General features: G+C 40.6%; 1 protein-coding gene across 3 annotated transcripts in view; it reads left to right on the top strand.

The window, feature by feature from the left end:
- Positions 1 to 14,157, top strand: part of ptprub (protein tyrosine phosphatase receptor type Ub) — a 232,400-nt gene that overhangs the window by 97,235 nt on the left and 121,008 nt on the right. For all 3 annotated transcript variants that reach the window (XM_051956864.1, XM_051956863.1, XM_051956862.1), the window contains exon 3: positions 11,474 to 11,745. In XM_051956864.1, coding sequence (XP_051812824.1) covers positions 11,482 to 11,745 — 264 coding nt within the window. In that variant the 5' untranslated portion in view covers positions 11,474 to 11,481. The remainder of the gene's footprint in view (positions 1 to 11,473; positions 11,746 to 14,157) is intronic.

Below are 14,157 nucleotides of genomic sequence, written 5' to 3'. Positions count from 1 at the left end.
CTGAATGAGATCCTCCATTAGGAATGGAACTTGTCCATCCTCTCACCGGGTTTCCTTTTATCAGAGCCTCCATCTAGGCTGTTTACATACCTCCAGGCCTGCCTCGAATTATCCATCAGGTCACACAGGCACAAAACAACAAAGAATCACAGAACAACTTGATTTGTCATTTACTTTTTCTGCAGTGATGGGTAATAAACACATTAACATGCGATGTAAGTGACGAAGCATTTATGGCTGTGATTGTAGTGTCCTGTACTGAGAGCTCTTATTGCTCCGTGAACAATTTTACCACATAATGAGGTAGTTTTGCATTTGTGAGCCGTTTTTTTTTTTCTCCTCAGAGTGGGTCCAAACATCGGGGAAAATGACAGCGCTAATGTGGCTTTCAGGCCAGTGGCCACAGCTCCACTCTCTTTCATTCAGTTTAGAGCTTTATTACTCTGCCAAGGAACACGGTGGAGTTATGTGATGATCCGCGTACGTTTGTCTGTCTGGTTGTCTGTCTGTCTGTCCGTTCACAACATTCCTCGAAAACGGATTAATTGATTTGGATGAAATATTCAGAGAAGGTCAGAGATGACACAAGGACCAAGTGATTAGATTTTGGCAGTGATGTGACTTACAGTCTGGATCTATGGATTTGTCAAAGATTTCTGTATCATTGTGCAAAAGCATCATCGCATCACTGTAACTCTGACAACAAGTGAACACTATATCAGCTGCCTGCTGATGATCAGATGATTGTGATCCTACTACAAATCTACTGCTGCGGACTTATCAGGACTTATCCATCGGTATTGATACAAGGAACAATTGATTCAATTGTTGGGGTGTTTCTGAGCCCCATCAATTCCCACCGCCTGCTACATATTTAGGTCGCGTGATTCGGTGTCCGTACATAACGTATGCATGCATAAGCAGAAAGTCATTTTGTTTGTGGGTACATCTGTATTAAATGGCCACATTCTACGTTGCCGGTGGTTTCTGATCATCAATAACTAATACAGAAATACTGCACAGGGGAGTGAACAGCCTTAAGTACTGCGCTCTCTGCGTGCTTTTCTTGTTTATTTATTTACTCCCACTTTTGCGCTGAATAATATTGCAGACTGCAGCAAATAAACAGACAGTTGGGGGACGTCGGACCCTCGGAGATTGAGTGTAGAAGTCCCACATGACCTCCTCAGAAGAGGGTGCAGGACAAACTCACGTGGTGACGAGCATCGAGGCTGAGAGCTCAGAGCTGGCAGGGGCTCTGACGAACAGTAATGGCCCAGAAAGCAGCATCAAGGACACATCTCCAACCCTAACGCAGCCATTGATCCCATTATATTCAGACCTTTGGACCCTCTATTTTCTTGTGTAGCTGAGATTACTTGGACTCTGGCCTTGGGTGACAGAAGAACAACGCTCTGTTGAGTGTTTCATACAGCCTTCACAGGAAGTAAACAAAGAAAAACACATTTTAGCACTCTCCTCTGTGTTCATGCTGTTTTATTTTGATAATCTTCCATGTTAGCATCTCTGAATCTTCTCCCTTTTTTCCCCCTCATTTGTGACCTCGGCTAATCTGTCAGCACTGCATAAACCCAAACAGCAGCCTCTGTTTATTGTCCACCTTTTCCTCCTGCCACAGATAGTGTCATCCAACGGCCCTGTGACCAGGTTGTAGTCCGGCAGCACTCCATATGAATTATGATGTGCTGGATCAGTCCTAATCTTGTTATGGATGTTCTTTTGCCCTTGGGAGGAACATCAATGCACGGGTGGAACTTTATCAGATTTTATGGTGCTTTGGAGTATAATTCATGAAAGGTGCTGTCTTGCGAGTGTAGGTGGGGTGCATGCATGGTATCACTAAACACTGCACTTCAGTCTGAATGGTTTTATTTACTTTCCGGCTTTTAGCTTTGAATAAAAAATGGAAACAGAGGAGGAAGCACATGAAAACAGATGAAAGCGGATCTGATAAAATTTGGGGAATTATCAGATGAAAGTCACTTTTTAAGAGGGACTTAAAAGATGGTGCTGATGTGGCTGCAGCCTAATCAGGAAATAAAGATCTCTGAGGCTCATAAGTCACTGACATGTCTACAATATAATGTAGATGGTCGATTAGGAAAAAAGAAATCTGCACATTACTTCTAGAGTAACTAAATGGACCACAGTGAACTAAATGCACTCTACCCGCTCAACATACTAGCCTAAAGGAATTGCAATAACAAAAACTTAGTATCTGTTTCATCTTTTTAACCTGTTATTTTCTACTGGAACAGACTTGGAGCAGAGCAGCGTTCATTTGCGCATGTTGGTGTGATTTCTGAATATAGATCAACTTTTGATCCCGGCACGAGGAATATTTAGGAATGTAGCACAGACAGTTAGCCTGCTGTTTTTGGAGGATCTGGCATGTTGGCTGCTGTGCTGCGATATGCAAACTGCTGTCTGCAAAGTTTGCAATCATATTTTTGGGCATCAGTTTGAACAAAATGCAGCCACGACGTCTTTGATAGTTTAAGCAGATAAATTGGAGCTGGAGCAAACCTTCAGTAAAGGTTGAAATTATTTGTAGCAGTCACCATTTTTCGTTATTATTATCATTATTATTATTATTGTTTTTATTAATCCTGGGAGGCTGATGACGCAGCGCTTTTCTGCTTATAAAAGAAGAACCAGCGATTGTCGGACTGATGAGAATTTGGTGAGATTAGATCATATCTACCAACTAATCGACCACAAGATCTGGAAACTCCAGCCCTGCCACTTAAGCATGAAAATAGTTCCAAAGTCGCCATGCAAATCTAGATCCACTCTAAAACTTACAGTATAAAGAGTGATGAACAGGAGGAACATTTTCCAAGCTTTCTGAAAAGCCAGACATGAAGAGGCAATTTGCTTTGGGCTAAAATGTAAATAAATTCGAGAACATGTGTGACATTTCCTGGATCTGTGACATGCATTTGCTCTTCACGTGACTTTATATTTCAATAAAAAGTCAAGTCACCATTATTGATAGAGCGCATTTACAGACATTGTGACAAATGCTTTCCAGTAACAAAGTGTCTGACTGACGCTACAGATTTGCAGATAAATGGACAAGTTGTGCTCCAAGTGAAGTAGTCTCTGAAATATTCAATCAATCATAGATAGTACACACTACTGCCCTCAGGCTGGCGTTATAGAGAGCCTGTTTGAAAGACTAGGAGACTCCAGATCTCTTTTATCCGTTGCCCTATTGATATTCTTAATAGAAATCAGCATTCAGGCTGCATCTTTGCTTTGCTCTATTTTGGCACATTTGCACACTTGCATATTTGTACTTGATATGGATTTCCATTTTCCTGCATTAGTTAGTTATTTATTGTTGTTGTTGTTGCCGTTGATGTCGCTGTCCCTTTTTTTATATGCAAGCTCTTGCTGCAAAACAAATTTCCCCCTGGAGGGACAATATAGATAACCTTCAACCCTGATTTTGTATGTGGGGAAGTTTAAATAATGACCATTAGAGAAGACCAACTGAAGAAAATGTGAAATAAAAAAGACTGGTAAACCATATCAAAAATGGATATTAAAGCAAAAAAAAAAAAACAGAGGAAAAAATAAGCATCTAGAATCAGTTTTTTAATCACAGGAGGGAATGTTATTTTCTCCCAAACAATATCTCACATCCAGTTTGAGATTTGTTAAAGTTACTAATGAGATGACTTAATTAAGAAACGAGTTTAGAAGGTTTAATAAAGCGGAATGTTGTGTAAATATGTCTTGGAAGCGAGATGATATTAAAAGCTTCCCTCATTTTGCACTTTGTGTTCTAGTTGACATTTAAAAGCTTGTTAAATTTGAATAGTTGTACCAAACTTGAGCTGGAATCCTCATTTTGCAGTAACACCTCTTCATAATGCTGGCAGCTGAGCTGAATGCAATCTGACAAAGACGTGCAAAGTATTTGTACTGTTACAACAGGAGGAACATGTCAGAATAATACAAAGTGCAGTCCTTTCAGTTTCTAAAAGATCTGTTACATAAGAGAGTAATTATACATATGGTAGAATGGAGTGTCACGAAATGGACAGCTGAAAGGATTCCAGGTAGGAGAGCGAAAAGACTGGCAGAACTCAATAAACAACCCAGTGCTTAGGTGCTGATGACATCCTGAAGGTTACAGCCTGAGTGCACAATCACATAGTTGATGATAATAAAGGCTGACAACTTCTTGTTGACGAGTACTTTCCAGATAAATTCAAGGGTTACTTTGAGTGGCAGAACAGTGTCATTACTTTGTGTGTCCACGACAGCCACGCTCACTCTGACCTCTCGCAGATAATGACTACAACAACTTCCTCCTCTGCTCAGCGTCTTCTGCAGATGTGATTCACTGCCCCCACCTCAAGGTTAATACTAACCTGTTCTCTCTCCAATGTTGGGCCACTTCACAGACGATCCACTGATCCAGACAAGGTTCTGTTATCAGAAATCTATGTTTGTGCCAACATGTCGGTTATTGAGAGGAAATTGAATGTTTTTTACGTGTCCGTGTGTCATTCCCGTCCTTTCACACGGCGCTGTAATCGTGTTGTGCCTCCATTTTAGCCCAGGAATGGAAGAGAAGTTGAGGTGTACAGAGAGTGCCAGAGCTGAAAGATTGTTTCCTCACACCATCATCTGCAATAAATACACTTTTCTGTTGAGGTACACAGAGGTCTCTTGTCCCCTGTAATCCTTCATTGTGTCCATTTAAATGAAATTATTCCAGAGAATATGCATATCTTATTCTAAGGCTTTCTTTTGTTATTGTATTGCCAATTTCTTTTTTTTAAATTGGAAACACTTGTTGGTAAAGTTTGCCAGAGGGGTAAAAAAAAAATTCTGTCTATGATATTGACCAAACTGCAGCACAGATGTAGCCTAGCCGCGCTAGACAACCCACGGCAACGAATTTAATTCTCTGCCAGGGTGGGTCTAGTTACCCTCCATAAGGCTCGAGGCTGGATTCTCCTAAAACTGGCCGGACGAATCACCATGAAGTGTAGAGTCAGAAGGCGGGCGTAACTAAGTGACGACAGAGGCGTGACGATTCTGACAGAAACAACCGGCGCACAATAAACGGTTATCTTTCGACTCGGCTTTGGCCACAGCCCTTAAAGATTTGAAGCTAAAATTCAACTTGAAAGATAAACAAAGGACGGCACTGAAGTGTTTCATTGAGAAGAAAGACATATTTGGACTTATGTTGACGGGATATGGCAAATCCTTAATATACCAGTTAACTCCGCTGGTTGGGAAGCTAATGGGACTTAGCCACAATCCGCCGGTGCTCTAGGAACTACGTCAGCCTATTCGTTGATTCGTGATTGGTTGTATACCTACCCAATTGCTGCAGAGTGATTTGAAAGACAACCTTTTAGCCCGCCTCCCTCCCTGTCGAGCGGCCCTAGACCCTTGTGCCTTCAGAATTCAGAACATGGGTCTAGCGCGGTTAGGCTAGCAGAGATGTGCTTAAGGACAGAATTTAGAATTCTTTCTTTTCTACATGTCTGTTAAGGCTGCCTAAAAAACATATTCTGGCACCTGGGACACAGAAAAAGCTACTGTAAAATAACAAAAAATGAACTTATTAATGTGGGCAGTCTAAGGCACACCTGTGCACTAATCATGGTGTCTAATCAGCATCTTGATATGGCACACCTGTGAGGTGGGATGGATTATCTCAGCAAAGGAGAAGTGCTCACCATCACAGATTTAGACAGATTTGTGAACAATATTTGAGAGAAATGGTGATATTGTGAATGTGGAAAAAGTTTTAGATCTTTGAGTTTATCTCATAAAAAATGGGAGCAAAAACAAAAGTGTTGCGTTTATATTTTTGTTGAGTGTAATAAGCAGATAGCTGATGTTTGCAATGCTAAAGTAAATTTTAGACCAATGTGAGTTTTTACACATAGTTTTACATATAAATCCAGTATATTTCATATATTTCAATGTAAATTTACAATGTGTTTTTGTAAATTAAAAAAGCAAAAACAATCTGGAATATCTGTTTTTAAAAAAATGTTAAATTAAATTACAGTGTTCTTGCTTTTACACTGCTGTAGATGGACTGTTCTGTTACTTTATTTTCAACACTTTTGTTGCCAAAGTTAGCAAGGGTACACAGCAGAAAAGAAATCCTTGGCTGACGGTTAAATTGACATAATTAAAGCACACACATGCTTAAGAAAAGAAAAAGAAATTGTATGTGTTTGTTATGGCAGCACAGTATAGAAGATATAGCTCTTAGCAACCGCAAGGTATAGTTTGTGTCCAAAGCAGAGCAGCCTGGTCAGCAGCCTTCATCATGTTCACCACATTGTAAATGGTTGTATTTATATAGCGCTTTACATGATGTGTCACATTTACCCATTCACACACTGATGGCAGAAGCTGCCATGCAAGGCGCTAACCACGACCCACCAGGAGCAATTAGGGGTTAGGTGTCTTGCTCAGGGACACTTCAACATGAGCTCGACGGGCCGAGGATCGAACCGGCAACCTTCCAGTTACAAGACGGCCACTCTACCCACTGAGCCATGCCGCCCATTGTCTGTTTGTTAAATAGAATAGTTCCTTATCGAGGTCCCAAGCAGCTTCTCACCTAGCTGTGATATCCTCACTTGTATGATCATCCAGGAAAAAGTAAGCATTTGGAAGTCCTGATTAATGAAGAGGACGGTCTCATTCATGTTGCACAAGTTGCAGCTGCATAACATTTCACTTACGAGAGTTCCGTTTCAACTTGCAGGTCTGTGATGGCAACTTCATAGAAATAGACCTGTGATGGTGTTACATATATCAAAGAAGCGGATCACGCTTATGAAACCTTTATCAGCAGCTGTGTTAATTGTTATGTCTGTTACATGGTAAAAGAATTATCACAATGGGAATTTCTCTTTTTAGATGGCGTAACAGTGGCAAAGATGTTTTTTTTTTTCATTCTGTTTTTGCTTTGGATGGCATTTAGATTCTACTTTGCGCTCAGCATGCAGAGCTTTGTGACACTGATTTAAATGGTCAACAAATTAGTTGTGTTGCCTCCTGTAGGGGCAACAATTTGCAAGACACTTCTCACAGAGAAGCTGTTTTTGGTCCTTTGTGGAGAGAGAAATATCTCCATACAACTCATGTCAACATTCTTTTCCATTTTACCGTTGTCCATCGCTCGTTTCACTGTGCACATATGAAGCCTGCATGTGAACAAAATGTATTTTTTAGATAAAATGTAAATGATGTTCTCTCAGCAAATGGTAAGAAAACACAACCAGTTTTTCTTCAATCAAGCAGCACAAAAGTTGAAGCATGATGTTCTAATTCAAAATAGTCCAAAATAGTATTCACGGCTTCTGTTATTAAATGGGTTTTTCTTGCCCTTTTCACCCTCAGATACACACATTTCCTTTAGAACAACATTATTGGCTTCACAGAGGCAAGACATTGAATATTTGCCAAATTTCATGAACTAATAACATACATAATGCTCATATTGAGTGGATTATCTTACAGTATATCAGAATTACCGCTCAGACTCTGTCCAGAGCCACCATTTAATTTATCACAATGTTTAATTTATGGACATTCATCTTCCTGCATAATGTTTCGCTCACATGCAGCTCCTTATTAAATCTTTGACTTCACCTATCTTCGATTTGAATCTCAAAGCCGGTTAAAGGGCAGCTGAGCGAACGCTTGGCGTGTCCTCACATGACATTATCGTTACTTGCAGAGTCAACGGAAAGCTGTTAATAATGTCTATATATAAAACAGGAGGCACACATATCCAGGATGTAACCGGCAGCGAGGACAGTGCGGCTGCAGCACCTCGGCCCTTTGCTATTATTTTATGGGTCCCTCGTGGGCCTGGAGGGTGCAGGAGAGGAGGCGGGTTGTGAAAGGTCTAATTAAGCAAAGCGAAATGAGAGTGCAGAGATAGCAAGACCGGGACAAGACACAAATCAGGGGCTGTTGACAGTGAGCTGCAGAGCAATGGGGCTTTGCAGCAAAGGCCACAGTCTATAGCTTCCAGGTAATGACCGGCCATACTTCTCAGTTTAACTTTCTTTATGGCTCGGGGTTAAGGGTCGTGAATCTCAATCTCATTATGTAAAACATCAGCGGGTGAATGTAGACATTCTGTCTTATTTGCACTTAAAGAGCCAATTAGTGTTTTCTCAGTGGCTGGGTCGTGCTGGGGAAGAAGCAGATGACTCTATCAGGTGTCTTGTTTGGCGCTTAGTCAGCAGAGAAAAAGACTAAAGCTGAGGAGGTCTCTACTCAGAGCATTACAGCCCTTTTCAGATATAAAAGACATAATATTGCTGCTTCATTAGTCTGTTAAAGAGACAGAATTCTGCCTCTCAGACGTGGATTACTTTTACGCTGAAGTTCGTCACGGCTTCATTCAAAACAAACTCACTACGGTGGTGGAGAGAGTCACAGCATGTGCACAGTATTCATGCTTCAGCTAATGCATAATACATAATAATGCACCAATAAACCAAAGACTAAATCTAACAGCCGAGTTTATTTGAGTCCCCTCATCACTGAAACCCCTGTCGATGTGTGACGATAATCTAAGTGCTACTTTACCAGCAGTAAAATAAAAATATCCCGACAACTATGATGGCGCTGAAAAAAACAATTCACCTACAGCTTCTAAACTGTCACCTGTCTGAGATGAAGAAAAACTCACAGTGTGACCTGCCTTTAGATGCCAACCCAAACTTATCCTGTCTCCATGTAGAGGATAATATATAATTGCAACTATTTAATGAAGTTGTCAGCATTGTTGTTTCGTTATATCACGTATGCAAATGTGCACTATTATCCTGCTTTGAGGAAGCTAATATGGATTCTGCTGCTGTTTGAGGCTGCAGATATTTAATAAACTCAGAGAAAAAACTCCTACAAACAGCTGGAACAAACTAGACTTCAGCTACTGTTAATATCTTGTGAAAAAAGCAAAAAAACTGATTATAATGACTTTCAGTGAGTATCATTATCCTAAGCTGGTATTCTCTGTTTTTATTGCAGTAAATATTTATGTTTGCGCACATCTCAGTTTACAATAAACGAGAGATTGTAGGACAAAGTGACAGGTGAGACGATCTTTTCGCTCTTGTTAATTATTTTTATTTTAGATTATTTTTGGTGCTGATATGTGGTTAAGGTTATTTATTGCACCCACTTGAAGTACTGTTGCTTGTGCATGTCTGTCTGGGTGCCGTTCAGACTTGTGCACTGTTGCAAGTGATGCTGAAATGTTACTAAGTCTGGCCTAGTGGAATAGCTTTCACAACTTTCATGCAGAAGTCACCATGGCGCTCGCTCAGACATGAAGCCGAGGTGTTCAGGTGCCGATCAACAGAAGTGAACGTACGTCTAATAGGGCCTCTAAGTTGTTGCACTGAGTTGCTAGGAAGGTGCTAAGGCATCAGGGAGTGCAGTTCTGTTGTCAGGGAGCCTTCCCAGTTTAGAGGTGCAGACTGTGTGGGATGTAAAGAATTCTTTCTCTGTCTGGCAATTCACCGTTCACATGCTATTACATCTGAGTGGAGAATAAATGTCTTCAGGACACCTGGCGCCAAGGCTGCGACTGTCTGGTCTCCTGGGTTCATTTCTGACTGAGAACAGAAAGACCTTGGAGTACAAAGACAACAGGCTTGATTTTGTGAGTACACAGGAAGGTCTCCCAACATTGTTGTGCTAATCACGTTAGCGGGCACAGACTCAAGGCAGGACAGATGCTAGGCAAAGGGCAATGGGGTTATGTTATCCTGATTAGAGGAGGCTTTGGGGGGGGAGTTTTGTGAATCTCGTTTTCTACCTTGGCGTCACCTTGCAGAGGGAAACCTGCCATGGGTTCTCTTTTTTTCCTCGCTTAGCCTGCCGTTTTTTTTTCTTCCTCTCCTTCGTCTTGTCTGTCTCCAGTATTCACAAGAACTTGTGCCTTAGCCAGAACCGATTGTGTCCCTGCATTCAACATTTCTCTTCCTTTTATCAACCGCCTACACGCCGAGCAGTAAGTTGTTGGATAATGCTTTCATTTTTCTCCTTACTGATTCACCCCGCTAAAAGTGGTTTAAAAACAGATTTGTTCCTTTGTGACATGTTTGCCTTGGTTCGTATCAGTCTGCTTAAGAAAAATCCCTTAGTGCCTCATTTACAAGCCTCTACCGGTTATACAAATCAGCCAAACAAATCTATGCTGCAGACATATTCACAGTATAAACGCTAATCTACACTCTTTTATGTTTATTCTGGCTACTTAAAATGATACAACTGGAGATTTTTGCATAATGTATTATTCCAGTTTTTTATTTTTTTCAGAGAATTCATCATAGTTTATTGTATTTTTTAACAAATAGTTTACATTTGCCTTTATAGTACATATTTTGCAACTTATTACACATTTAATAACTCTCTGTTTCCTTTAATGTATCTTATTTTTAAAGAAAACAACACAGCAATCAAATTCCTAAAATACATGAATGAAAAACACTGTCCAGAAAGTTATTATTGCCTCAGGAACCAAAGGCACAGCAGTGTCTGTTTGGCTCCCTTCATTTTCCAGCTCAGAATGATGCAACACCGCAGGCATTTCAGTGACTTGTTAACTTTTTTTTTTTAGGGAGCATGCTTCACTGCCGCAACTTGTAAATTATGTTTGTTTTTGACCCATCTTAGACGGGTGGTATACAGAGATTTAAAACAAATAAAATATAACAGTGTTTTCAGGCCCTAACCAGCCGTTACGGGCAAGTTGATATATAGATAGCCTGGCTTAGACACAAAGTGACCCTGAATTTTAAAACTTATGATATCTGGCATTCAGAAGAGGAACAAGAAGGCTTTCTCAGCATCGGAGGATGGTAATTGACAGCTGAAGTGAGAAACTATGATAAAGTTTGAATATTACAAATAACTTTGGCTAAAGGATCTGGGAAAATATCTAAATGTGATTTTTCTGACAGATGTTGAGATTTGATTCACAGTATGAGTCAACGTTCAGTCGAATATTCACTTTGTAATAGATTTAAAACGTGAATGAGCATTAACACATGAGATCTCATCAAAAGTATGAACGCTACACAGGAATGGAAATTAATTTTGTAAAACCTTTGACTTGACAGTTTAAACTGTGGACCAGATGTGTTGCAAAACGTGCGGCTAAAAAATAATGAGACTCCATTGGAGCATTCATGCCCGAACTATTTCTTATACGCAGATCAGTGATCAATGGGCAACACAAGCAAAACTTTGCCATTTTCAGTCTGCTCCAGTTAAAGAAAATGGAAATACTTAAGGCTATTCACATCATTTAATAGCCACATTTTGTATCTGTTGCGCCTCAGACTTTGCGATTTGCTTCAAATTGCGGTTTTGATTTGAAATCGACTACTTCTTCACAACTAAAACAAATGGTGCATTTTTTTTTCAGGGTCCTACATGTTGGTGAACTCTTCCCAGCATGCTGTGGGTCACCGCGCTCAGATGCTCCTGCAGACGTTGAGTGAAAACGACACCCACTGCGTCCAGTTCAGCTACTTCCTGTACAGTCGCGACGGCCACAGCCCCGGGGCTCTACGGGCCTATGTTCGAGTCAACGGCGGTCCGCTCGGCAGCCCGGTGTGGAACACATCAGGGTCTCACGGCAAACAGTGGCACCAGGTTGATCTGGCTGTCAGCACCTTCTGGCCCAATGAATACCAGGTACCAATTCCTTGCTGTCTTTCTGTGGTTTTAGCTCCTCATTATACTTGTGGTCTTGTGACTTCTAATTGTGTGATGTGTGAATGAAACCAGATGCTCAATGCTCCTCTGTTGACAGTCGAATTCCTCAGCTTCAGAGGATTTCTTTCCATGGTGACGATATGCAGACCCGTTGACCGACTTCTTGCTCAGCTGAAAAATGCTACACAGTGCGGCTCTGTTGATCACCACTCATTTTAGCCTCGGGGTGAATCTGGTGTTAATTACTTGCATTTGCAATTTAATTAGCACTGATTCCCTTGTGGATGTAGCCGATGTTAGCGCTCTAGGCGCCTAACTAGAGCTCACTTGGGAAATGCCTGGTGGAGATTTCACCCGCTGAGACTTACACACAGCTAACTATTTCCACAGCACATCATTATGTATTTACAATAGACAGACACTGACTGACTGGTGTGTTCTGTGGGCGCCTGATGTGTCGTGGTCTGCAGATGGCACAGTCAGGTGAGCATGAGGGTTATCCATCTATTAATCCAATTTCTTCTTTCTGCAAACTCTGCGGAGCTGTCAAAAAGCAATTAAGTTGAGTAGTGTGCATTTTATCAAGAACTGTCAATCCCCCTCAACTTAATTAAATTCAATTCAGTGCTGCAAGATATGACCTTCACTATGTAAATAATAGTCTTGGGGCTAGATGCAGCATGACACTTATCTACCAGCATCATATGATCCTGGAATATGGTAAACAATCATAGGTCAACAGGAGCAAACATACAGCATATGCACAGTACTCACACTCTCACACATGTTTTTCTCCTAATAGAAAGAAATATTGCAATCTAGGCATGCACTACTCCTCTGCATTATAATATTCTAACACCTTGTCACAGTCACTGGTACACTGTGGGAGCCTCGTGGGATTTGTTTTTAAAGGTAAGCTTGACATTTTGTAAGACATTTTCGGAAATATCCTTTTTCACTTTCCAGCTGAGGGTTAGATGAGAGGATTCGTACCGCTTTCAGATCTGCATCCTAAATATGTAGCTAGCACCAGGACACAGTTTAATTTTGCACGAACAAAGTGGCTCTCTCCAAGTTAAAGATCTCCAAAGCTCATAGCAGTAATTTTCATATACATGTAGTTTGTTTTATGTGTGTTTGAAAGTGTAAAGAAGGTTTTTAATGGGGCGGATAAGGGCTGTGATGTATGTTGCCCTGGCCTCTTGATTTTTAAGATAAAATGAGATATGCCTTTATTAATCCCACAGCGGGGAATTTTGCAGTGTTGCAGCAGCAGAGGGAACAGTGCAAAAATGTAGGGCCATCAGTTGAAAAAATATAAAATAAACAAGTAATATACATTGGTACTGAATTCTTCCATTTGTGGAAATTCATATTTTGATTTTGATTCCACTGAATGTATGTAGAACGTTTTGACACTGCATTTTTTTCTTGTATAGGCTATGTAGAAAAATATTTAAATTGCACAGAGACTTTATAAATGTACAATATATTTCGAGGTTTGAATGCCTTACTGTTGCACAAATGAGAGCGGAATAGATAATTAATTCTAGGCCTAAACAAGAAAATGACAATGTGCAGAATAAAAACTGTAGACCGTAAATAAGAGATGCAGATTGCCTCCAAGTCTAAAAGGTGAACTCATCGTGGGAGAGCGTTAAACCTGCATTCTTTCTAACATCCAGCAGGGGACGACTCCTCTACTTAAAAAAAGCTATAGAACGATATGAGAAAACTGTCCTACTTATATCTCGATTTGTGACCTCAGTTGACGTTTTTTCAATGATTTTATGGTCTTACTAGCTAGTTTTAAGCCTTCTTTAATACAATGTGATGCTCATTTTGTAAATTATGGTCCCATTTGCAGTAAAGTAGTGCTTAGGATATGTTTACCTTGCGGTTGACAGTTGCTACCATATCGAGATCTACAGTTTCTTTGTTTCATCTGGTTTCAAAAGATCAAGATATTGATGAACAATTTACAAATTCCAGGTTTCAAAATGATAGACTACTACCAATGGGTGATATCACTGTGGTTATGTCCATCTTTTGTATGCAGTCATTGTAAAAATCCAACACAAGTCTCTTACTAATGTGTTGGAGCACCACCTGCTGCCAAAACAGCTTTAGTGTGCTTTGATTCTCCAAGTCACTGATTTCTGTTGGAAGGATGGGACACCATTTTTACAGAAGATATCCCCTTATTTGGTGTTTTGATGATGGTGGTGGAGAGTACATGTCACCCAGAGGTGCTCAAGTGGGCTGCATCTGGTGGCTCTGAAGGCAAAGCCTGTGATTTACAATGTTCACACACACATCAAACCATTCAGTGGCCTTTTGCGCAGTGTGTGTTACGGCCACACTTTGTTCAACCCAGTGATCTGCAATATG

The sequence above is a fragment of the Acanthochromis polyacanthus genome, chromosome 12 (genome assembly GCF_021347895.1).
Source record: "Acanthochromis polyacanthus isolate Apoly-LR-REF ecotype Palm Island chromosome 12, KAUST_Apoly_ChrSc, whole genome shotgun sequence".
Classification (NCBI taxonomy): Eukaryota; Metazoa; Chordata; class Actinopteri; family Pomacentridae; genus Acanthochromis; species Acanthochromis polyacanthus.
The sequence above is the reverse complement of the archived record's forward strand: the minus strand, read 5'-3'. Positions and strand labels throughout refer to the sequence as shown.